This window comes from Antrostomus carolinensis, unplaced genomic scaffold (assembly GCF_000700745.2).
Source record: "Antrostomus carolinensis isolate BGI_N321 unplaced genomic scaffold, ASM70074v2 scaffold4264, whole genome shotgun sequence".
Lineage (NCBI taxonomy): Eukaryota > Metazoa > Chordata > Aves > Caprimulgiformes > Caprimulgidae > Antrostomus > Antrostomus carolinensis.
The window spans coordinates 3,620-29,279 of NW_010309947.1; the positions used below are offsets into that span (position 1 = coordinate 3,620).

The following is a 25,660-nucleotide window of genomic DNA, read 5'->3' on the forward strand; positions in this document are numbered from 1 at the left end:
ACCTATATCGTTCTATGAGTCTATAATTCCGTAATTCCATAATGATTAAATTCCTTTATGGGGAAAAAAAAAATAAATCTCAGTGAGACTGGACACTACTTTTGTGTTCACAGTGACAGTTAATGGATCCACTGCCATCACAGCCAAACAAGGTAAGAGAAGCAAAGAATGAATAGCGTGTTATGCTTTTCCCACTAAAAGGAAAATGTTTAGTCCTAACTAATAAAATACAAAACATATCAGAAATACAAAATGCCATGTTACTGAATAGGCTACAAAAAATGTCAGCTACCTTACCTAGACTTGAATTGCCTTTTGCAATAGTGATAGTCTTCTCGTACATGTTTTTGACTGAATCTGGGGTTGTAGAATTTCCCTCCAAAGACACTGGGCATCTCTTTTCCATTAAAAGCACTTGATTCTAACACAAAGGAAAATAACATCAGTTCAGAAAACAGAGATAAAAATATGATTGGACAAACTGACCTTAACTCATCTTACCTTATACAAAAGCTAGGCGCCTAATTATACAGAATCCTTATACAGACACTGGAAAAGTCAGCCCATCAAAGATCAAACTGACATACATGAAGTTTCAGTTTTCATTCAGGTAATATAACACATCTATCAAAAAGAATGCTTTTCATTTAAGGACACAGTTGCACTCTTAAAATTAGTGGGATGAATTCAAGGGCTCTCAGACTTGTTCACCACAGATGTCTGACAATCTGCCAGTGCTAAAGTAACAAATCTTGTAAGAAATTACAGCTCTTAAGAACTTCTTAAAAAAATCACTGCATGGAAGGAAAAAATATACAGATGTCACTGTGACTGTCATATAAAGGAATTATTATGTTTGCACACTGTGGCATCACGGGGCAGTTTGTGAGCTGAACGGCACAGGCTTGCGCAAACACCAGAACGCAAGTCTTTCACATTGCTCCCCCCTGACAATTTCTGTAGCAGATTCTACACTTTAATATAGCCTTTCCATAGGTTTTTTTAATTATTACTTAAAAAAAAGAAAAAAATCTTTACTTTTCCAGTGGGATCAAGCTGCATGGTAGTAGTGAGGCTTGTACTTAGTGCAATTTCTGCTGTTATCTGAGATCCAGTCCATGTTGCTGTGTCTTCACTTTCATTTTGGTTGATATCCGAAACATCCAGAGGCAGAAGATCTTTTTCAGGAAAATCAGTTGCAGTTTCCAGGCTATTGCCCACTACAAACTTTTGCTCTCTCACTCTCTGACTCAGATCCATGTTGTAAAGATTCTTGTCAGATACTTGGAAATCAGTTGCGGCATTTGAACATTCCTCTCCAACAGACTGCTGAACACAGGAGACAATGAACAATCAATACTTTTTTGTGGTATAACTGAAAAGGAAATTTCATGCTAAAATCTTAAACAGAAACTAATCTCAAAGAATTTAAGCATATTTGTTGTAACATCAGTGTCTTCAGTAGAACCCTACAGGCATTTTACTATAAAATTTACTTGATTCCTCAGACAATTTCTTCTCCTTTGAAGTACCAGAAATTAATGAAAATAAAGTTACTGCTGAAGGCCAAATTCTAATTTGGTACTCAACAATAAATCTCCACTAATTTTAGCAAAGTAACATCCACTCATACATTCTCAAACTAGACAAAGTTTTGGCAAATTATTAAAATTAAAGCATCCAATTGTCTTTCTCAGGTAGAAGAACTTTGCAAGACCAAGGTCTTTACTTTCAAAACACTTAGCAAGTAAATAGCAATTTCTTAGACAATAAGCATGCCATCTAATCACCCAATTAACTGAGGAGAAACATATTTAGATACCCCTTCCACACAAAGAAGGAAAAGTAAAAAACTCAGTCAAATCTTAGCACAAAATGAACATGGAGATTTTGAACTGTGACAACAATGGAATAAAATAATGCAGTTAGAAAAGCTCAGCAGTTAGTACTTATTGCAAGTGTACCTATTATGGCTGCAGTATTAGGATTAAGTTCTCTACACAAAATTTGTTCAGACTTTCAAGATTCCAAGGTCCCGCATTTCAAATATTTTAAGGGATTTCAATAATCACAGCCTTCTGAAAAAAATCTTCAAGTATTCTTTAGCTGAGTTTTCAAATATAAGTAATTTTAAAAACATGTATGTGAATAGATACTAGGATGATATACAAAGGACTTAAGAGGTTGGACTTAAGAGGCTCTATATCAACATAAGGGATTTTCCTGACATGTAGTCAATGGAGTCAGAAGAACATCTTCCCTTTGTCTTAGTTGTTATTCACTGGTCCTACTAATTCTTCTATCATTTTCCAAACAGTGGGGAAAACGTGTTTCACAGGATTTCAGGATATTTTCCATCATTTTGTATCAAGGGCCTTAGAATTAGTTTCTCTCATCTTTCATTAAGTGCATACACACCTGCGCTGTCCCCAGATAATGAACAAAAAGGTTCATCTGTAAAAAACTGGTATAAGTAACATCTGAAAAGATAACTGAGCAAAGCTTAAATGCAACTAATCTGCATGATGTATCAATGAAATAATTTCCTAACTTTTGCAGAACAGAATACCAGGACTATAATCTATTTAAATTATTTCACTAGGTTTCAAGAAAGCTAGGATATCTCCTTTTAAGTCTGTTTTGTATCCATTTCCAAATCAGTGAAAACAAGACCCAGATCATACTCAACATTTATTCCATAATAAATTCCACAATATATACACATTAAGAGGTGCAGCATATGCCCATTTTTCGTTTTGTTTCACTTAAAGAAAAGCCAATGCTTTAATTTCTGAAGATAACCACAATTTCAAGAATTTTTAACTACAGCAATATGCAGCCTCATTAGAGCATTTACATTACTTCAAGTATTTCTTTTATCACCTGTTTTAAAAGTGACATCAAAGGCATTAAGGACCTGTCAACTGCTTGCAGTCAAAAATAGCTGAAATACCTCTGCATTCCTCATAGCATTTAGTATTAGTTTTTTCATTTTCACTGCATTTCACTTGCTTCAAAAATCTTCCTTTATTGAACAGATTTTCTTGCTACTTTGTGTAGTCACTTGTAACTGCTGAGTATAAAATGTTACTTGATTATAACTTAATATTATCACTTCATACTGGTGCACAGAGAGGATCACTGAAAAGTCAGGATCATAATCTTTAAAAAAACAACCAAGTAAACCAAAGCAATCTTTAAGTCTTTGCTGAAAGTAACTTAAGACTTTCTAGAGCCTCAAGATTATATATACTGAAAACCCAGCCTTCATCTCATAAAATGCTTCTCAACATGCAAAATGCATAATCCATTTAAGTAACAATTACAGAGGTAAACAATGCAATCTGTCCCACTGGCAGAGCAGATATATGCTCTTCTGTGGATTAGCAGAAACCATTAGAAAATGAATTCAGCTTTCCAACAAGTGCCTGGTAAGGGCTGAACATATTCCAGAAGGGATAAAAGGGAGTTACTGCAGCTCAGGTGTGGAGGACAAAGCAGCAGCTACTCTATTCAAGACCACAGACTGCAAACCCTGGAAGAAATCCCCACAATGTTGCTTTCAAAGACAACTGTTAGGAGACATTATTTGGAAGACTCTAGATTAGCAAAATAAATCTATAGATTCCCAAGAAAAAGGAGCGAGAAAAACCACGGAGAAACAAAACACTAACTCTGATACTCATAATGACCTAATTGTTCGTATATGACCAGCAAGAAAAAGGATACTGATCTTTGTAATATTCTTAAAGAACTTAACTTCAGCTACTAGCTTTAAGAGAAATTATTAGTAATCAGAGGTTTGATATATACAGATTTACTTTTAATTACAGTATCATTATTAACATTTCATTTAAGAACACAGTAACTTAAATAGCAAACATACTAACTATGAAGCATAAAAGCAAAGCTTGGGATGAAAACTTACTCTTGCTTTTCCTACCTAAAATACTGCAGAATAATGCAGTTATTTTGTGCTAGCACTCTTTAATATGCTCTGAAGTAGTAACAATTAAGTTTTTGTAGCAGACTGCTCACCGCGGTTTTCACACTACAAATATCTCACCATACTTCATCTGGCTATACAAAACACAAATCCAAGATTCCAACCTTTTAGCTTCCTCTCTCTTCAACACAGATGTGTGAAAGACAACAGCACTAGTCTAAACAAAACTGCACTTTAACCCAGTAACAAATAGTGTAGTTTAAACCAGGATGACATAAAACATTTATATCTAATAATACAGCCTTATCAAAGTTTGTCATCAATAAAACCATCCTCCTTTTTACCTTGGGAGTTGACAATGGAAGAGAGAAGCTGTAGTTCAGCTCATCGCTACAGGCACTGCCATGCAGAGCTATCACTGAAGCCTGGAAGATGTCACTCTCTAGAGAGTACTGCGATTCAAATGTGGACTCATCCGCTAGATCTGCCTCGTTGGAGTCCACCTAACAACAAAAGCAATTCAATCAGCCAGGCTATCTGTCACCTTCACGCAACATAAGCCCGAACACATGCACTTCAGACACTACATGCTGACTGACATGTTTTTGGGGTTTTTTTTTCCTTCCATGTTTTACATTAAAGTTACACTTGCATAACACAGTAGGAAAAATTCCAGCTTCCAGTTACAATTCACGTCACTACATCTTCAGAAGTTGCAAGGAATATCTGAAGTAAGCTGAGAGTCTTAACTGGAATGGGTTGCAGGGCTGAGGCAGGCTGATGCCTGTCAACAGGAAAATGAGGTGTTGGGAGAACTCTGTTGTACTCCCTGGCATCAAAATTTTGTTTTGTTTAGGGCTTTTTTTAAAATTTTCTTTTACTAGAATTAGCACTTAAAAAATAATAAGCTTCACTTAGTGCCACCTGTCAGGAATGCTTCCTCCACCCAACTTCATAGGTATAAAAAATAATCTTCTGGAAACTGCAATGTTTTCCAATACATTTATAAGAAACATTTATGACATGATTTTTTTATGATTTCAAAAATATTTTACATTTGACAACGAGATTAATAGGGATAATTCTCCTATCTTTCATGAGAAGTAATTTTTTTTATTTTTTTTTAAAGAGTTCCAGACATGGACACAGGCAGTATTTTTCACTTTTCTTTTTTCTTAAATGAAATAAATTTTTTTAAAGACTCTTACACTTTAAAATACTAGAATAAAATTAAGTCCTAAAAGACTTAATTTATGGTGCTTCACATAAATTTTGATTATAATGTCATCTCCTGTGGCAGAGCTCAAGAAAGTAGCGTATGCTAAAAAAAAGATCACTGAGTTCAGAGCCATGACCACATTGTAAACTTGTATGTAGCAGTCAAGTGCACCCATGCAGTTAATCATGATATGAATTCATTATGTCAGATTCACAACAGCAATAGCAACAATCTGCAGTGATTCAACATACTGATTCCTTTTTGGAGTACAAAAGATCCATTTTTTATTGTCTCAAACTTAAATATTCAACAGCTAATTCAAATTGCTCCTTTTGTGTAGCTTACTCTCAGTCTATCTTCTGGAAAATGCAAATGAGTGTTACCAAAGCTATGCCCTACAAAAAGAAGGATTGTGAAAAACGGAGACAGATCTGTAGAATCTGAGTGTAAGTTTCTGTATGAAAAGCAGGATCTCATCAGTGCACTCTGCAAAAACACCTTCAACTGAGTAACTGCACATTAAATTTCATATTTTGCACATTTAATTAGACAATTGAGAGAGTTGACAATTTAACCATATTACTACCTGCCATACATTTTCATTGCTCTTTTTTTTTTTTTTTTTTTTTTAATAAATCACAGATAGAAGTCAAATTTTTAAATACCCAAGTTTTCATCTGATCTTTTCAACACATCTTTAATTGCTGGCTTCTTCATACTTCTTCTCAGTGAACAGAATAAGGCAAATCCTATAATCTAACTCCTGTACCAAGGTAATTAACTGCAGAAGAAATAACAGGCAGTCTTGCTTAAAAGCAAGCTATTAAAACCAGCTTGTCATTTGCAAACGTGAAAAAACAGCAAACATCCTGGAATCAGTAATTCAGAGATTCTTGCCTTGGAAGGCCCAGATCAGTACAAATAACCAGGACACGTGCAGAATATATTTATATTTTGTTTCTTAGTTGTTTCCTTTTATGGTTTTGTTGGTGGGGTGTTGTTTTTTTTTTTTTTTGGGGGGGGGGGGGGTGAAGGGATGTGTTTTGTTTCTGGATTTTTTTTTTTTTTCTGTAGAGTCCTATTTCCTCTGTATTTTTTAACAGAGTTCATACTGGTAACTTCTGGGCTATGTAAGGCACTGAATGCTCAGGTAAGCCACATTGTTTGTACAAGTGAACAGCATTTGACCTTGCAAATCTCATAATCACTGACTGATGCTGAAGTCTAAAGAATGCTATTAGGAGGAAGCTTAGTCAGCTTTTGAAGACAGATAGCATTGCTTTTAAGGCTGGCTTACATGCAAAAATAGAGTTCCAACAACTTTTCAAGGTAGGGAAGTGATCTATTACGACATATAGGCGAAGAGATTTATTTACAAAATAAGCACGTGAACAATTCTTTACAAAAGGTGACATTTTCAAAAGGATACTTGGTGCATGCAAGGAGAAGTGGGTAGCCATGCATTTTTTAAAATCTCAGCAATACACTAAATACTTTCTCTTTTTTCAGCAACTAAAATATCATAGGCCAGATTCACAGCTCATGCAAACAGTCAAAATCTCCAGATGCCAGCTTCTACCATGTGGGGATACATCCCAAATACGGTGGATCAGTAATGTGGTGACAGTAAACACTAAAAAATAAGCATGAACAAAGCAACCTCTTTCATTACAAAATGCAAAGCCTTAAGAAATCTTTGATAAGTTGGGCCACTAACCAGAGCCAGCTCAGCATGGAAGAGGGCTGCATCAGCTGGCCCCTCCTCCTCAATTGACTGGGCAGTGTAGGAAAAGCAATCTTCCTTAGCAGAGACATAGCCCTCCTCTGGTGAAAGCTGCAGAAAGAAGGAAGCTCTGAGTTGGATGAGTGGCCAGGACACAGGGCATGCAGAGTGCGTTATGTGTGTGGGTTTAGAGAGGTAAATGAATTCCAAACACACCAGAGTTCATTTCAATCACAGTCAGTGTTGGGTAGGTAAACAGACTTCCCCCCCGCCCCCCCCAAATTTACCTGAATTGATTCAGCTTCACATCTTATTTTACAAGCCCAAGTAATGAAAAATGCCTATACAGCTACACCAGAGATCCCAGAGCTTAGTCTAAACTCATTTTCAATTTCTACTCTTATTAAACACATACTAAAACTGCCACCAGGGAAAAAGTCTAACAGTAGAGGCCTCTACAACCTTGGTTGGCACAGAGTCATATTGTTAGCAGGCAAGAAGACTGCATCCACTCTCTGTGTTTTAAGATTGTATCTGTTGGGCAGAACAGCCTCAAGAGGATCAAACATAATTCTGACTACAAACCAATAGCTTTTTCCAATATAATTTGCTGCTAGGTGCATTTGTCCAGTACTGCAAAGAAGCCAGTGATCATTCAAAACGTTTAATTAACTGGCAAGCATAGTACGTGGAATATTAAAGTGCAAATGATGAATGTTTACAAAATGCTGAGAACAGCAACAAAACCATAAATTTTCTCTTGTAGAGTGACACCTTCTTAACTATGAAAATGTTGATTTGCAAGACATTTCAGTGCATAACAGTCTCCACTATTAAAAAAACCCAAATTTAACAAAGTTAAAAAAGCACCCTTTTACTACAAAAAGGAAAGCTTCTAGTAACTCAGCCATTGCCTCCCACCCTCTCCACAAAGATCTAAGATTGAAAATCTGTTATCTGCATCCACAAGGATTACAAGATTATCATTTCTTGAAAAGCAAAAATGAACCCCAAAGACCACACTTGGACTTACAAATATAGTGAAAGGTGTCATCTTTGTATGTATAAACTGATGCCACTGTACTGATTTGAATTTAACGCATCCTTAATGACAAACTATCTCAGTCTCCTTCAAATTCATGTTTCTAATTGTTACAGACCACCTTCTAAAATCAAGCCTGCAATCATTTATGGCTACATTAAAATAACCAGTTTGAGGTATATGAAATGAAGCCTACTGACCATTCTTTAAACAAAGCGTGCTCTCTAAATACAAAGACTGCATACATACTATTCACTGAAAAGCAAAAGCATAGGCAAATTCAAGGCAAACCACAAAAAACTGACTTTATGTCACCATCTCACCGATTCAGAGAATCTTGTAAAGTGTACAAAATTGTGCCTGGCAACTTGCAGCCCTGAAATACTGTGCTGGTTGCGACGCTTCACTGTTTTCTCAGCTGCAAAACAGGTGTGCTAGGTCCCATAATCACAGTCATAAACTACACAGACCACTCCTACACGCAAGAAGATGCAGGAATTTGTTAAAGATAGATTCTTGACGTTTTGAGCCACCCAGCTGTACCCCAAAGCACAAAAAGTGTATGCAGAAGTTAGGATCATCATGGACCAGCTAAAATTGCATGAAAAGTACCCACTGAAATTCCAAATCCTTACAGGCAATGGTTTGGCAACTCCTATTTTAACTGTTCCTGCTGGGGCTCCTTTCAGTGCTTGAACCGCTTCCTCCAGGCTTCCATTTTCCAAGTTGATATCGTTGACAAACATAAGTCGATCTCCAGGAAGAAGTCTGCCATCTTGCTCAGCCACACCTCCAGGAACTAATGAGCGAATCACAATTACAGTGTTTGCCGGATCAACAGGATCCTAATTAAATAAGAGGAAGAAAAACATTGCATTTTATTTACTCTTTTATGTCTTGAGAGGCCAATTTTCACACAGAGCTGGGTTACTAAAAAGTTGGGAGCTCTGCTCCAGATGAACCCTCTGCAGAAACATACCCTCCTGTCCATACTGCCCATATGTTTACAGACTTCTACCAATTTTTAATTCTTATGTGAAAATTATTACTCCTTTCTAGGTGATCTCCCATCATCTATCTTCAGAATAAAATATTGCTAAATTGCAAAGTGCTGCTCATACTGTAATGAGTAATTACACACCAGGAATTCTATTTCACTTCCTACTGCAGTGACAGCGTTGCAGACTTCATCCTCCCTTACACTCAGTGGTTTGGGAATTCAGCTGGGCAGTGCAGCCTGAGGCAAAGTTAACACGTGCACTCTGGCAGAACAAAGAGCTTATTTTCAATAAATCTCTTATACTTCATGCAATCAAATCTTGCTCAGATGAGAAGGCACTTTCTAAGAGGCAAGTCCTTGTGCATGCCTAATTAAATACTTTACAGGAGACAGGAACATACCAATGCAGCAGTCTAATCAACAACAAAGTGGTGTTTGCTTTTAAAAAAGAAAATTGTTTTGTAGTCCTCATCCTTCAACGCACTGACTTTTATAAAAACACTAGCATCAAATACTCAGAACAGGAACATATGATTCTGTTATAACCATTATCATAAATGTACATATTTGCATAATTCTTACAGAATTCACAAGAAACATCATTACATGTTAATACTTCCAACACATGGCAATTCACTTGAGCGCATGCATAGAAAAAAGAGAAATGTAATAATTGCACCAGCTTTACTGATATCAAAAGGAAGAGAAAAGCAAACATCTACAAACCGGCGTGCAACTCTAACAAATTTCTATGCCAAGATGTACATCTGAAAGGACGCACACATACAAGGTAGCACCCAAAACCACAGGACTTGGAGAATGATGAAAGCTAGTGTGAGAGAGAGGCGCTGAGGGAGGGAAGAATACCCAGAAGACCCTTAACACTTCATGGCAGTTAATGGAGTAAGAAGAATGCCATGGAGCAATAAAAAACTTCACAAGTGGAAATACAACAGCTTTGGTGGAGAGAGTGCTTAAGCCTGAACACTTACATTTTCCTCGCTATTTTAACAAGTATTTACACTGTCAATTTAGATGACAACAAGTGACACTTTTTTTGAAAAAAATCACCCCTTCAGCATACGAGATAGTCTTCCTTGAGGTAAGCAATTATGTAGACTTTCCTACAGGTCTACTATTATACAAAACATAAGGAATGTATTAGTATGAACATAACTGTCCTTAACTTTAATCACTGTTCATTGAAAATTAATTAAAAATTTGATGGAAACCACAAAATACAAAGATAAATCTCACTGTAAACTTACAGTCTTCGATGAAAGTAGAAACTTCAGTGGCAAAACGAAATGTTTTAACCACATTTCAAAGGACAGAATATAGGTATTATAACATCAAAAAATTGAAAGTTTCAGAAAGCCAACAACAACTGTAGGATATAATCAAACTCACATTTACAAAGTATATAAAACAACCTAAGATACTTCCTACAACCATTCAGTATTACCATCCACAAACAAAATTCAGTAACTAACCACACAGGCAACCACCATTTGTGTAAATACTTCAGAAGAGGCTGAAGCAAAAGCATGCTTTGCTTTGTGCTGATGTGGACTTCAAATACTCAGGCTGAGCTATGGTGTCCCATCACAGAGCATCATGAGTAACAAATTAAAGAGTAGTCACTCTTTCATAGAACAGATACTCGACTACACCTTTGTCCTTCAGATTACTAAATTACACTGCTTTTCATCTTTATCAGTGTACAAATGCAAAATACTAACAAGGTATAGATTAATTCTACGCAGTGCTTTGTGGGCATAATTTCCACCTGGAAGTGACCTCCAGATGCAAATGCATATGCTCTTAGGGACAAGATCCAGCAAAGACCTGGGAGGAGACAGGGCCCTTCAGCACCACCAACAGCTGGACAAAAGCCCCCACTGACCGCAAGGAGAAATTACTTAATTTGAACAGATTAAAAACTATCCACTGTGACAACTGGGAACACGAACATTTATTTTGGTATCCTGACCCAAGTGCAGGCAGGAGACAGGCACTGAGCGAAAACAACACACCAAGAATCACAGCTTGAGATGCTCGGGAATTTTGAGTTAAACACAAATGGGAGGTTTAAGCACATCCTGGACAGACAGTAGCTACACAAATGATTTCAGAATTGCAGCTCTGGATTTCAATAAATCCTGCTTTAAGTACCTAAGTCCTTTCTTGGATCTTGTCCTAAGCACCTCACTGTAGGTGCAAAATACACAGCTAAATGCCTGAATATTCTAACTCCATTGCCCCCGAGGCAGTAGCAGATGAGCTTTCTGAGCACCCTCGTATATGACCTATTATCTATTTCTCTGGACCAGTACTATGATTATCACTAGAACCTGTAGTCTAATAAAGAAGTTACCTGGTAGTCCAATATGCTAAATCCAAGTCCCATACTTCCTTTCTCCAGCTCAATGTGCTGTACTTCTGTTTCCCACATCGCCAAAGATGAACTTTGCACCTCTTCCATACTCTGACCCTCATCAGCTATTTCCAAAGCTGTTCCCTCTGTGTCCGAGGAGCCGATGAATCCAAGATCTACATGAGCCTGAGAAAAACAGTGAAAGTTCAATAAAATGTGAATATTTGTGAATCTGCAGAGACAAAACTCAGTTTTTATCTTTGTGAACAAAGTGATGCTTCTCTAAACACAGAGAAAGTGCAAGCACTCAGCAGAGGTAAGAAATGAGCACGGAATTCACATATCTTTATAAGAAAATAGCTATGCTGCAAGTGTATGAAAGTATGCACTGGAAAAAATATTTACAAAATGGAATTTATGTTAAACTAATTCAAATTCTCTCTGTATTCAAATATACAGGCAGTATCTGTGATTAAACGGTATGTCTAAAAACATGCTGTGACCTAAACATAATAGCACTGCCAGAATTCAGAACATTTAAAAAGAGAAAACACATACATAGACATGTATGTTTTTCTCTCTCCTTGGTTTCATAGAAAAATTTAGCAACAAGCTGAATTTACTGCCTTGCCCAAAACTCAGAATTAACCATGTCTCTTTTCATACAAACACTATTGCTGTGCGTACTACATGGTGGACCATTCCTACATGTTTAGTACATCAGGCTGCCCAGACCTTTGCATTTATGAGTGACAGAAGTGCATCTGCCAGTGAATGTGCACACAGTTCTGCACAACACAAACCCAGAAAGCAAAGTTCAAAATCTGAATAAATATATTCAGATTCTAAAGAACACACAGTTCATAGCCACTCATTTGCCACAGCCCCACGGCCCACCTGTAGAACAGAAGTTAAGTATTTGGGTAGATACACCTGTGTCCCAGAATATTTCTGCCCGTGGCCTACCAGGATTGACATCTTCTCGTTGACCTAAAGTAAGGTTGATGAACATAATTTGCCTTTTTCTATTCATCTGGTTCAAGTCCTAAAATATTAAAACTTATTTCTAATCTTGTACAAGAACTTGATATGCTTTTTCTCAAGGAAACGGTCATTTTCTCAGTTATTTTTTTAAGACAAAATACCTTTTCTGTGAGTTGAACCTCAGATAGACTTAGGCTCTCCAGTACTTCTGTGTGAGTGATGGAAGGAGCTACTGGACGACAGCACACCATTGTCACCTTAATAGGTAGTTCTTTCAAGATATTGACCACATCCTTGTGGTTTTCTCCAAGCAAAGAGATCTCATTCACCTCAATAAAGAATACACAGTGTTTAGAAGCACAATGAACGAAAATGGGTACAAAAAATAACCCACATAACCCACTAATCACCTGATTTCAAGGAAAAAAAAATCAACGAACAAAAAAACTAATGGGCATTGTCGACCTTTAAGTTCTTCTCAATTTAGTGCTCAGAATCAGCACCAACATAAGTTTTGAACTGAGTGTACGGTCTCATAAATTGTGTGACACCACCCTACAAATACCACATACTCTGTCACTTCACATTTCTTGTATTCATGTGAACCAAATTCACATTTTAATCCTAAGAAAATTATTTAGAAAAGTAAACAGGTGTTCAGTCCCTTCAATGTGTAGGGTTATTCCCACTAAATCTTAATGCTTTTTCTGGGTATTCTTTTTGGTGACCTTGAACTGAATCTAAAAAATCAGCTACCATCTGAGAAATGCATGTACGCACATGCATTCACACAAATATGTGTGAAGTAACTGCTCAAGCAGTCTGGTTATGGCTGCTACACAGCTAGATATGCTACATTCCCAAAGTCTAAACCTCTGAGAAGCAAATCACTGCTCAAAAATCTAACTGAATGCAGACTAAGATAAAATAGTATTCTTTCTTACTTCCAGCAGCTCATCACCACTGAACAGCTTGCCGCTTCGTCCAACTGGCCCCTCCGGTAAGATAGATCTGATGAAATGATGACCCACTGTAGCTTCAAGGCTTATGCCTAACCCACTGCTTTCACTAAATTTGTTAACTACAGCCACCTAAAATAAGATTAAAAAATGGTTACTTTTGACATGTTTACAGCTGTACCTGTTACTTTCCTCTTCAATTTCCATACAATAAGGTGAATATTCAAGAAGTAAGAAACCAGAAATATTGTCATGTGGAATCAGACTTTTAGACTGCAAAAGCAACCAAAGTTACTAGCTTAGGTTTTTCAACAACAATGAGGGAAATAACAACTACAGCTTAAAAGAAAGAAGACAACTTTAACTTCCCAACAGGAGGAAAAGCATCAAGAGGGAAAAAACAGATAAAAACTAAAATCTGCAGGTCACATTTAGTTAAAGTTAAGACAATCACAAAATGCTAGATTATTGTGGAAAGGAAACTGCTGTTAGGGATTCGCAGTGTTACCCAGGAAGCACAACAGACCAAAATACCCTGTCTGGAGTAACATGACTATGTTGCCCCATGGACAGAAAGCATCACAGACCTACTCTTTTACCTGCCTTTAAGTGGTGCTTCAGACTCCTATGCAAGAACAACAAGAAAAGCCCCATATGCACAAATACTGAAACACAGCCCAATCCAACATAATCTATGCCAGATGGGGAAGAGTATCTGCATTGCTTTTGTGTAAAAATGTGACAAATGCTTGGAACAGGAGTCAGGTAGGTCAAAACTGAAACTCTGATCACATACCACTTCAGAATAAACAAGTGGAAGCTGTATATGACAATAATATATCTAATAGTGCACGCTTTTGCAGAGACAGATCAAAGGGCATTTAGTAATCAAAGTTTACGTACCACTATTTCATAATTCGAACCCATAATCCTCTGCCACTTTGCCTTCATAGCTGCTTCTTCTGTAGTAGTTATCTGGAAATCTGAAAGTTATGTCCGAGATTATTGTGACAAGAAGTAGAACATCCTGTCTATTCTTGTAATTGATAAAGTATATGGACCATGCAAGACTACACAATCATTCCTGTGAAGCCAGAACTATCCTAAATACAACTAAGCACTTGACATATTTTGTCTCACCAGACTTGGGTCTACCAGAGGAAAAACTTGCAAACAATATTAGATCTCACCCCCACAAAACTAACTCTGTATTTTAGAACACACGAAGTTCAGTCAAAAAGTTCAGTGTGAATGGCTGAGAAGAGAGGACACATATTTAAACTAGCCTAAGTGTTGAGTGAATTCAATGCAACTTCACAAGATAATGGGCACAAAGCAAATTAAAAAGTTATGTACATGCCCTGGGTATTTGTTGAATCGGACTATGTGGGCTGATCAGATTAATTCAGGGGAATGGCCGAAATATGACACCACATACTGATCCTTTTGGGAAGACTCTGTATTATATAGAGAGCTTCCAAGGAAAGTTTTCAACAAAATCTGGAGGTTTTTTACTTTCAAAACTATGAGCACAACTGTAAAAGATTTTTTGAAACTGCAGGCCTTAGAGGGCAGTGAGAGAATTCAAGCCCTATCTCTTATTTTTCTTTTCTTTTTTTTTTTTTTTTTTGTTGGATTCACATATGTGCACACATACAATGAGAAATAATCCTAATAGCTGAAGAGCAGAAGTGAAATTGAAAGGGAAGGAGGGGAGAAAAGTAGTGATGCTGTGAAAAAGACAACGACAGGCCAGGCAGCAAAACGCAGCAACTCTTAACTTAATTGAAAGTTTATTGCAGGCTGAAAAAAAGAGAGGAATGCTTTCCTCCTGTTCATTTTCCCCTCCTTCATACTGTTTAGATTCTAGGGCAGGAAATAGTAAAAAGCACCATTTAGATACAACAGTCATCAAACACAGCAGATTTAACAGGACCCTACATATTCCAGGTCCATGGTCTGTGCTGTGCCTACAGTATCGAAATAAACTCTTCAGATATGAATGCTCACCACAGGCAAAAACTAGAATCTTCATTCCAAGATTAAGTTCCCAGCTCCAACTGACTTTTACTAAGAATTAAAAGTGACTAACATTCTCAGACAGTGTTTTAAATCTAGCCATTGCTCAGAAACATTACTTAAACTAAAGCCAGGTGTTCTGTGGTATTAAAATATGACAATACTTTCCCCAAAGCAGAGACCTTGCAGTATACAAAGGAAAGGTATTAAAAATAAATTCTTCAGCTATCCAGGATAATGGAAAGCATGAGTTATGGAAAGATACACATTACAGAACTTTCCTGGTATGGAACCAGGAAAATGTTAGAAAACACATCAAGTGCTGTCTCAGTCTGGAAAACATATAATTGCATAGGACATCTGAAATGCAGCACAGTGCCCTAATAGCTCAAGAATGAAAGGAAGATACCCAGTAGAAATTAAGAATGTTCACAAAGAGTATGGGAAACATCAAGAGCGTATTAGTCTGAGTGAATTTCAAACATTATCAGAGAATACAGACTGAAATTAATACAAGCTCAGGAATTTGTGACAAGAAAGTTTTCAGAATAGGTAAAAGTCCTGGAACTGCAGCTGGGCAGTTCTAGCAGGGAGCTAGAAAGATAAGGCATGTTAGGGAATGAAGAGGTAAAAAGTTTAACACAACTAGACTAAAAAGAGTTGAAACACAAAACTAGACTAAAAAGAGAGCTGAGCATGTAGCAAAAGGAGACTGCTTCATGTGACATCTTTGACACATAAATTATTTTCAGACACATAAGTAGTCAATGATCGCACAGGACTCAAGAATACATGCTTACATGCATGACTACATTCACCTTCTCACTGTACCTGAGCTACATAGTACACAGGAGATGGAAAGCCACACAAAACATCTGATCTTTGTGTAAGCACACTCAAGTGCATTTTCACAGAATAAAATATTAAACATTGTGAACCTGTTTCTTGTTGGTTTATGTCCTCTCCAGTATTTACCACACTGGCACTGCATGACAGTAATGGAGATCCTTGTTCCATTTCACTGTTATCTGTAAAAAGAAGGTATTTTCTTTTCAGATATTTTATGTGTTGTAATATTCATAAAGCTCACAGGCATGTCTCAAGGCACTGACTCTCTCTTCCACTGGACTTCAGAAGATTCATATTTGGCAAATGGAATCCAGCACAAAGGGCCCAGAAGAAATGCCATATTCTAAAGGCATTTTGTCTTCTGTCAATGCTTTGCCTTCTCCAGTGAACTTTTCAATGAAACAAGAAAAAATGCACAACTATCAATAACTGCATCTCTATGGCCGAAAGAAAACTTACTGAAAAACATATAATGTCCTTTAGCACTCTTGTATTACCTTTTTTTTTTTTCTTACCCTTTCCTTTTTCTGATTCAGGAAGCTGACAACAACAAAAAAAAAGCTACAGACTTGGAGACCTGCATACCTGTCAGGTTTTTCATTTGTAGAAAACCGCTCCTACAAAGGAGTTCTGTTAGGTGAGTTGCTGGCTGCCAGCTGTATTGAACACCTCTACGATGGAGAAACAGCATTTTCTGAGCATTTCCTCTGTAACTTTTGCTAAAGGTGGGAATGAGAGGATGCCATACAGGTAGCATACTACTGGCTCTTTCAAAATCTTGTGCAAGGTGGGGATTATGCTTCAGTCTATGAGTTGCGATATACTTCTGACATCAACTTTTAACCTGAAAAAACACCTGTTTGTACATCCAGCCTCTGTGCAGATATTCTGTTCAAACAGACTGACTTTCAAGATCTGGCATATATACTTCAAGATGTGCACAGTACAAGATTAAGCTTCACTAATCCCATCTAATCACCAGCAAAATTAATACTGGTTATTGGCCTCTGAACTTTGCATAGGTAGGTAGTTAATGCCCTATCAGATTATTAACAGCCTCCAGATATAGGCCACTCCTCTCATACCGTAACCTTGTGACACTGACACACAAGAATGAAAGGAACTGAGACTCGCTTTTGCTCATTGTGGAGGGTATCTCTTTGCTTGCTCTTGAATGCAGCTCTCACCCTTGAGCAGGAATAAAACACTCACTGCCTTCTTACCATATGAAGATTTGCAGGATCAAAGTCTTGAAGCAATCCAGCCAGAGTGCAACACAGTGCAGAGCTTTCAATACTCACTTTGAAAGCATAGAAAATAATACCACTGTGTCTAAAAGATTAATCAAACCATAGTAGACCAAATTCTTCCCTTGTGTACAGCAGCTCTGCCATCAGTGACAGCTACCCAGAATGAATCTGGCCCATTTTATTTCCAGTTTGCAACTGAGAAGAAGAATGTTTCAAGCCAACTTGAAAGCAAAGACAGTTTTAATTACCTTTGGCTGTGCTACTATCCATTGTTTGGAACAGTAAGTCCTTTTCAACAGCAGCATTGAAGTCCTCCTGGGGCTGAATATGATTTTCCTGCTTAAGCCCTCTTCTGATCAAAGTGAGCCGAACCGTTTGTCCCGTATGCCGCAAAACATCAACTGCCTGCTGGTTAGTAAAACCCTGAAGATTTGTTCCATCCACCTGCAGGATTAAGCAGTTTTTCAGCCCACAAAACATCACCCAGGAAAAAAAAAAAATAAATGTGCAGGGCAAAATAATATGGTGAGCTCTCAGCATCTGTTAGCCTGAGCATAAAGCAAGCACAAGGATAAGAATAAAAACATGGATGACTTAAACAGCATCGGATACACTAAACACTTTCACTGGAGTACTCCACACCTAGGTAACAACCAGTACCACAAAGTGGGAAGAAGTACTTTGGGTGCCCACCACAGTGAGGCCAGGCAGATCTGCTCTGCGAGGTGGGAAAAGACACAGTTATGTGCTGCGCCAGGCACACTGTGCAGCCTGCCTGCTCAACCGCTCCAGCCATCCTCATCTCTGAGGAGAAAATACTGGGTGAATAAACCAACAAAGCCATGGCTGGGAGAGCTGGGGAGGGTAGAGTGAGGAGAAACACATCCATCCACTGTGGCAGGAAGAACTACAGAGTGCAGTTGTTCTGAGGCCAAGTAACATCAGACACAGTGAAGTCTACTACTACTAAACATTGTGAAGGCCAATTTCCCAATCAAATACTGTCCCAGCCAGCCATACGTTATCTCTGGTTCATCATTTTAATATTTTAAGTAACAAGATTTTGGCCTCTTCTATTTGAAGATACTCCATTATCTCAGGTTTTTTTCTCTGAAACTCAAGACTTTGTCATTGCTCAATTCCACCCCATCTGTCCCCTAGTACACACCACTGTTTACTCTCCTTCTCCCCACAAGCTCCATATTATCCTATTCTTTCTCCAGCTCACCCTTCAGTGCCTTTAATTTCTGAAATGCTTATAACAATACTGGATTTCTTGACTTCTGTAGTTATTTCAGTCTATCTATACAACATACATATTCCATTACTTTAATTCCTCCTGCAAGAAGAATGACTGCCCCCGGACCCTTATTTTGTTGCCTTTCTCTGAACTTCTTCCAACCCTGGTCCTCTTCTAAATATAAGGTAATTAAAAATGCACTGGGATTATTTAATTTTTCCTCCACACTTAAGTAAACCATATTTTAAAAAATGTTTATTATTCTTTTGCTGAGGTCACTCAAATCTTTTTCTCCTTCTGCATCTGCAGTAGAAGAATAAATTAAACTTCAGAATAATCAATTTCAGCCATTTGTACTCAGCATTTAAATTATTATAAAAAGCATATATACTTCTACCTACAAACACGCAGGTATATCTGTACTTGGAGAGAGACCGTAACTTGTTCTTAGTGCTGTCTTCACACAAATGCAAGGCCAGATCTTTGACAGACACAAAAATGCAGTTCTTGCACTTATGACCCGATTTTCACCACAAAACTAGCATTTTAGGCATGAAAATGTCTTCTTCTTTCTCCGAGCATCTAAAACTTTAATGACATACTTTTAAAACAAAAATTTGAAAACAATTGTTTAATTTGAATCAAACTTTGAAACTTTGCCTTTACTAAGCAGTCCCAAAGCTCCTACTGATAAAATACACACATACAACACAGATTTTCTTAAGAAACAAGTTACACACAGGAAGAAATCAGGAAGATAATGTGATAGAACACTCATTCAAAGAAAAACAACTCACTATTTCAACATCAATCCTAAATGTTTTTAAAAGTACTATATGAGCGTTTCCTTACTTAAGGAAGTGGAGTTTTGCAGACAAGTGATCTAATTTCTTTCTGCGTTTACTTACAACTATAATTTGATCTCCCACATGGATTCTGCCATCCTGTTCAACAGCACTGCCTTTTGTAATGCTTTTCACAAAAATACCAGAAGGTTCTGGGATGACAAAACAGAGAAAATTAAATTAACTAATTTATTAAGAAACAATTTAAATAATGCAACTGTCTCCAACTAACGCCACCAGCCAAGGGGAGAAAAGGAAAGCAAACATAGTCTCCCAGTAAGATAAGGAAAGAATTATAAAGAAAGTATAAGCTTTAAGTGAAGCATATAGATTATTATTTTCCAAAAGGATGTGTCTGATTAATGTCAGCTTGCCTGGGACAAGATTTTATTTAAAAAAAAAGAAAAAAAATCTTACAATGCTAAATAAGCAATTCTTGCTGCAAAAGAAGAAATATTCTAACTTACTTTAATCTAAAAGTTGAAACTAACATTGACAAAAACATCTCTCTGACTCTTGGCCATATTTAAAACTGCGGGACAGAAAATGCAGTTTGAGTACACTAACCTGGTAAACTCAGTATTTTCCATGTACTTATTAACTGCTTAAGAAAATGCATGCTTGGATAACCATATGCAGAAAATTATAAGCAAGCAAGACTACAACTTAGCTTTGAACCAGCTTTTAACTACAGCTGTAAGTCAGTATTTGATCCAACTAAAAAAAAAAAAAAAAAATTAAAAAGATGACATACATGATCCAAACCCCCCAAACAGAACAATTTTAGATAGTTACTGATTTTGAACCAGAAGGAAAAGTCTTATATATAAAACACCTACAGAAGGGATATTTTACAAAAAGAAATTCATTTCAGGATAAACACACTGGCATTGGAAACAACTTCAATGGATCAGTAAAGTGAAGATAATCCACTACAAAATGGGTTTTAACAGCTGTCGAGACGCTACAGTGCCTTTGCAGACTTGAAACCCATCTTTTATTGATCCTCAATATGATAAAAGCTAGCACGAAGGAGGAGTGAATCAATGTTTTGCTCTAATGACTATAGTCATTATAGAATAAGACTATATACTTAAGTCATGACACAGACAATTCTTTTTTCTTTTTTCTTAATTTGTTGTTTTCCCAGGTTTTGTGAATAATTAAATGGATGGTTCTACTAATTTCCAAGTATTTTCATATCCTGTAACAGCTGTATGATTGCTCTTTGTCATTCATTAAAGATTCAGTCACAGATCTTGTTGTCCAGTAGTTTTATTGATGCGTCTCTGTCAGCAAAGTTGTTCTTTAACTAAGTGTTAAGTCACAAAATTAAGTTAGATGTCCAATTAGTTTCTAAGGCAACAATATTTTCTAATGCAGCACAGTAATTTAAAATCAAAGATCAGTGATACTCCCAACACTAAATCTAGTTAAAATATGCTATCAGATCTATCACATGTTCTACAATTTAATTTGCCTTTTAAAGATTCAACTGTAAGCTGCTAAAGAGGGGACTTACACAGTGATCACCCTGTCCTATGGAACAGATCGCTAAAATTTAGTCTAGCTTCTCAAAGCCAACAGGTTATGTCTGTAAACTGACAATAACATGGCATACATCTGTCCATACATTTTTCTAACATATACATAGGTAAAAGTCAAATCAACAGCTCTTTGAGAAGTTTTACAACACATTTGACAACTTTCTCTTCCTAACAGTATTGCATTTGCCAAATTCCCCCTAGCGAGACTTAGCTGAGTTCTAAAAGACATAGTGGAAATTACACAAAAAATACACAACTGTACATGAATGCTGTTGCATTTATTTGTTTAAATTAACTTATTTATTGGCTGCAACAGCCCTGAGGTCAATAAACATTTACTGTATCCAGAAGACAACAGACGAATTCTTGATCTCCCAGCATTACTATACACATTGTTAATATAACATCTCCTAAAACTACTCGGTAAACTAGTGAATCAGCTTGTAAGAGCCTTTTAAAATTTAAAATGTAGTTTTAAAAGCCCATAAAAATGACTCAATCTATTTTAGAACTGTTTTTCAAAAACATACAAGCACAAGCTTTAGCCAAGAGTGAATATAAAAATTGATTAAAAAATGGCGAGGTGAGATATTACAATAAAACTGGTTGCTTCTAATCTGAACATCCTTCTAACAAAAGGAAAACAATTCCTTTTTCTTTACAAATTTTAAAAAGATTTCAGATGGTCAAGGGTTTTTTAGAGATGCTATACAAAAACTAAAATTAAGTCTTTGATGCACATACACCATAGCACTCAACAAATTGTATAGTAAACTGCAGGAATCAATCAGTACCTGATGTTTTGTCTCCAATGTAACCAGCAATAGTTATTCCTAATCCCTGGATGTTTTTAGTGAGCTCAACATTAAATTTCTCCCCATCTTCACAGCCATCAACAGAAGCATCTGCCTAATAAGAAAAGCAAGGATTAGAAAGGAAGCTTTTTTTGATTTAAAGATCCACCACATTCTTTGATGTAATTAACATGTAAAATTAGACACAAATGTAAAAAAGAAAGTATCAACTTTGCTTCTGCTTTTATTTGTCATTCATCAGAGAAACTAGATACAGGTAACACTCCTTACTGTAAAGCAATGCAGGTCATGCCCTCTCTGCCCTGCGATATTGTCCTCTGACCTATAAAAACATTATTTGATCACTAAAATGACTCATGAAATCTGTACAAATTGAACAATCAACCTCTTGTACAGTAAATTACACAAACCATGCTTAAACATTAGAATATGCAGATTGCTGCCTTTCTGGGACTTCCTTAGAAGCTGCTTTAGACTGCAGTGTTACTTAAAAGAAGACCAAAATCATATTTTGTATTCTATTTGTTTAAATTCCTGTTCAACAAATATAGCTATTTTTCTCCTATGCATACCAAGTTTAAAACATAATAAAAGCTATTTCTACTGAGGCAATTATGTTTCTTGATTTTCAAAGACTTAAAAATTCTGTTCTAGAAAGTAGCAATTATACTTCCAATTAGTTAAATAATGACAACCTCTGCTAACACCTGCTACAACCCTCTGAATTTCAAGAACAAAGAATTTGGGGGGGTAATGAATTCATTTATTTTTTGTTAATGAAAGTATAATATGTATTAAATTCCCATGTCAACAACTGTTTAAAAAAATCAACTTATAAAACTTACTTTCAACTTTTTAAAAAGTTTTTAAATTTTTCATTTTCAGCTGTCTAAAACAGACACTTACTAGCCACTTCCAGACCTGAGATATGTATCAGTAGATGATGACATAAAACAGGCTTCAATTTCTTTATATAGACATCAATATTTACGCACATATTTAAAATGGGAATTCATAAATATAGCACAATCCTATCAAGATCCTGCTATGCTCATATTTTCTTCTGTCTCTTCTGCAGGACAAATAGTAGCTAATATTTTTGAAGTGCCAACACAGCTACCAGGCAATACTAATTAATCCCAGTTTGCCTAGATGTGTATGCATGTGCCAAAAAAAAAAAAAAAAAAAAAAAAAGACTTCAAGAGAGCTATGATACTACTTGCCAAAAGTATATCCGACTTCCGTTCTTTATCTGAAGAACTGCAACCAAAACCACAACCAAACACAAGAAAAATAAATTTCTACTGCCTTAACTACTTCTCTGCTTGGAAATACAGGATTATTTTGGACACAGGTAATGACACTAAAAAAACTGCTCCAATTTCCATAACCTCAGGAATTTTTACAGGACAGACCTCTACAGGGGACATGATGAGAAGTGCCCATTTAGGACCTGTTCTGCTCTCACCAATAGCTTTCAGAGCATCACGAAGTCTTCACCCACCCTGCATTTGTCAGGAAAAACTAAGCTGTTTCCATCATCACCTTCGTTCCAGACCTGAATTAAAAAGGCTTGCAGCACCATTAACTGGGTGCTCCCTGAAAGAAAAAGACTGTGCCGGCAGAAGCAGTTTAAAAATGGCCTGCCTCCTGCCGGGAGAGATGCACCAACGTACTGAAATTGATGGAAATGGAGAGGAAGGTGGCAAAAAAGTCAAATTTTGCTACTTGGTGGCTTTGAGCTATTTCCTCCATACTAGAAATCCTATATATCCTGCAGCTGCAGATATGACTTTCAACATTGCAACACATAACCTCTGAAAGGCTAATACTGAAGAAATACACAAATGAAATAATCAAATTCAGCTTCTCTTTTAAGACTACTGTTTTTCAGATAAATAAAATCTGGGCTAAATATTGATTCCTTTATATCTGAAATACAGAATGTTTTTCATGCGTCTGAGTGCTGCAGAGACACAAAAGTACCAGTCTGTCTCTCTTAAATACTCAGAAGACTTCATGTTAAGGTTAACTTTCTTTGCCTTACAGCCACAACAGAGGGGATGAATATATGTTTGTCTTCCATAGATACCACTACAATGGACAGAGGCAAAATGATGGTAATTATGCAAAAACTGTTACGGCATTTTTTCTTCCGACGTGATCTACATGAAACGTAATTTGTAACTGGGAAGAAAATGCCTAGAAAAACACCAGGAAAAAATAAACCAAAAAATTCTTTGTAAGGCATAAATTCTACCTAGTTGTGGGCTCAAAAACAACCACTGTTTTCTTCTCTCATTCACTTACTCCACATATTCACATTTAAATGTATCTGGTCATAATGGTATGTGACAGAACACTACTGTTCTGGCTCTCATGAAACCAGGCTTTGCTGCAAACATGCAAATGACCTATTTTGTAGAGGTTTTGAGCTGACAGGAGATGATAATATTTACATCATCTTTTAAGTGGCTGATGCTTGCAGAGGAGTAAACAGCACAGAGAGTACAGTCAGTGGCAGGGGAATAAGGGTAGCAGCTGGCTGACCTTTTCTGGAAGATGTCTAGCAAATAATCAATGGCAAGTGATGTCAGAAAGAAGGAGCATCTGTGTACTGGTTGGCACAGGGAGGAACTGTCTGATGGATGGCTGCAATATGGAAATAAAAAATGTTCCTGGAGAGGAAGAGGACAGGCAGACAGAGAAATGCTACAAAGCCAGCTTGCTCTCTCTGAAGAAAAAACTGCATGGCTTCAGTTGTTCCCAATGTACTACTGCACAATCACAGGCAACCCAGAACCAGAAGTTTTTCAGATCATACTTATGTAAGTCCTAAGCCTTGATGCCAAAAGGCTGCAAGCATATATTTCCTTGCACTGTGGACTAATGACATTCAGATGCTCCCAGACTGTCAGCTGAGAACACTGCTAATGAGAAAGAAAATCCTGACTTTTGAGAATGTAAGCGTGAAAGACATTAAAATATTCAAATAGCAGTTAAAAGAAAAGGAAGTTTGAAGTAAAAGTTTGCCATCAAAGTATATGCACTGTTGCTTACATGTTTCTCTGGTGTGGAGATGGGTACTGGAGTACCTGGAGGGACTGCTGGTGGAGGTGGCTCCTCAACAGGACCTCTTGCAATCACCAGTTTCACTCGATTTCCACACTGCCTCAGAACTTGTGCCACCTGCTCACTGCTCATTCCAGCAAGGTCCGTATCACCAATTTTCAAGATGTGGTCTCCACTACACAGTCTTCCATGCTGGAGGAAGAATAATGATTAAAAAAAAAATCCGTTAATGTTAACATCCTGTCGTTTCTTCCACATACCATACAATTACAAAAAGACCACACAGCTTTTGTCACTTTTAAGACATATGAACCAGGTGACATTCTTGGGCATCAAGTCAATATCCTGAGAACATGGAGAAGAAAAAGTAGGTTGCCTAATGGCACACTAATTTTACTAGAAATTTCTCCAGAAATATTCAGGACATCCTTTTTCAAGCAGTCAGTCACCTGAGCACAGAAAAAAAACCCCCAACATATAGTTATGGGTACTACCTACTGGTATTTAACAACTGCATGCAGATTATAGAATTTCAGGTTTCATTTCAAAACACACTTCCAAAAGACAGCACACAAACATATATTCAGCTTTGCAACTCTATTTAAAAGCTGGTCCTCAGGATTAACCATAACTTCAAAACAAAATAAATTTCTGCCTCACTGCGATCCAGTTATTTATACTACTTTACACTGCTTTAGTCTCTTAACAATTTACATTTCATCAGTAAAAAGCTTCACATGTATTTAGCCCATATGAAAAGCATTAAAGAGACA

The 25,660-nt window shown here is 36.9% G+C and overlaps 1 protein-coding gene across 1 annotated transcript in view; it reads right to left on the reverse strand.

The window, feature by feature from the left end:
- Positions 1-297: 297 nt before the first annotated feature.
- The window catches only part of LOC104523591 (multiple PDZ domain protein-like), a gene marked incomplete at its 3' end in the record, with an annotated part of 40,635 nt that continues 15,272 nt past the window's right edge, over positions 298-25,660 (reverse strand). The window contains exons 7-20 of the mRNA XM_010166228.1: positions 24,876-25,079; positions 21,795-21,909; positions 19,517-19,605; positions 17,617-17,812; positions 16,208-16,297; positions 14,154-14,233; positions 13,236-13,382; positions 12,453-12,620; positions 11,308-11,493; positions 8,566-8,775; positions 6,883-6,999; positions 4,291-4,449; positions 1,039-1,326; positions 298-421 (exon numbers count right to left, since the gene is read on the reverse strand). Of these exons, the coding sequence (XP_010164530.1) occupies positions 298-421; positions 1,039-1,326; positions 4,291-4,449; positions 6,883-6,999; positions 8,566-8,775; positions 11,308-11,493; positions 12,453-12,620; positions 13,236-13,382; positions 14,154-14,233; positions 16,208-16,297; positions 17,617-17,812; positions 19,517-19,605; positions 21,795-21,909; positions 24,876-25,079 (2,173 nt within the window). The remainder of the gene's footprint in view (positions 422-1,038; positions 1,327-4,290; positions 4,450-6,882; positions 7,000-8,565; positions 8,776-11,307; positions 11,494-12,452; positions 12,621-13,235; positions 13,383-14,153; positions 14,234-16,207; positions 16,298-17,616; positions 17,813-19,516; positions 19,606-21,794; positions 21,910-24,875; positions 25,080-25,660) is intronic.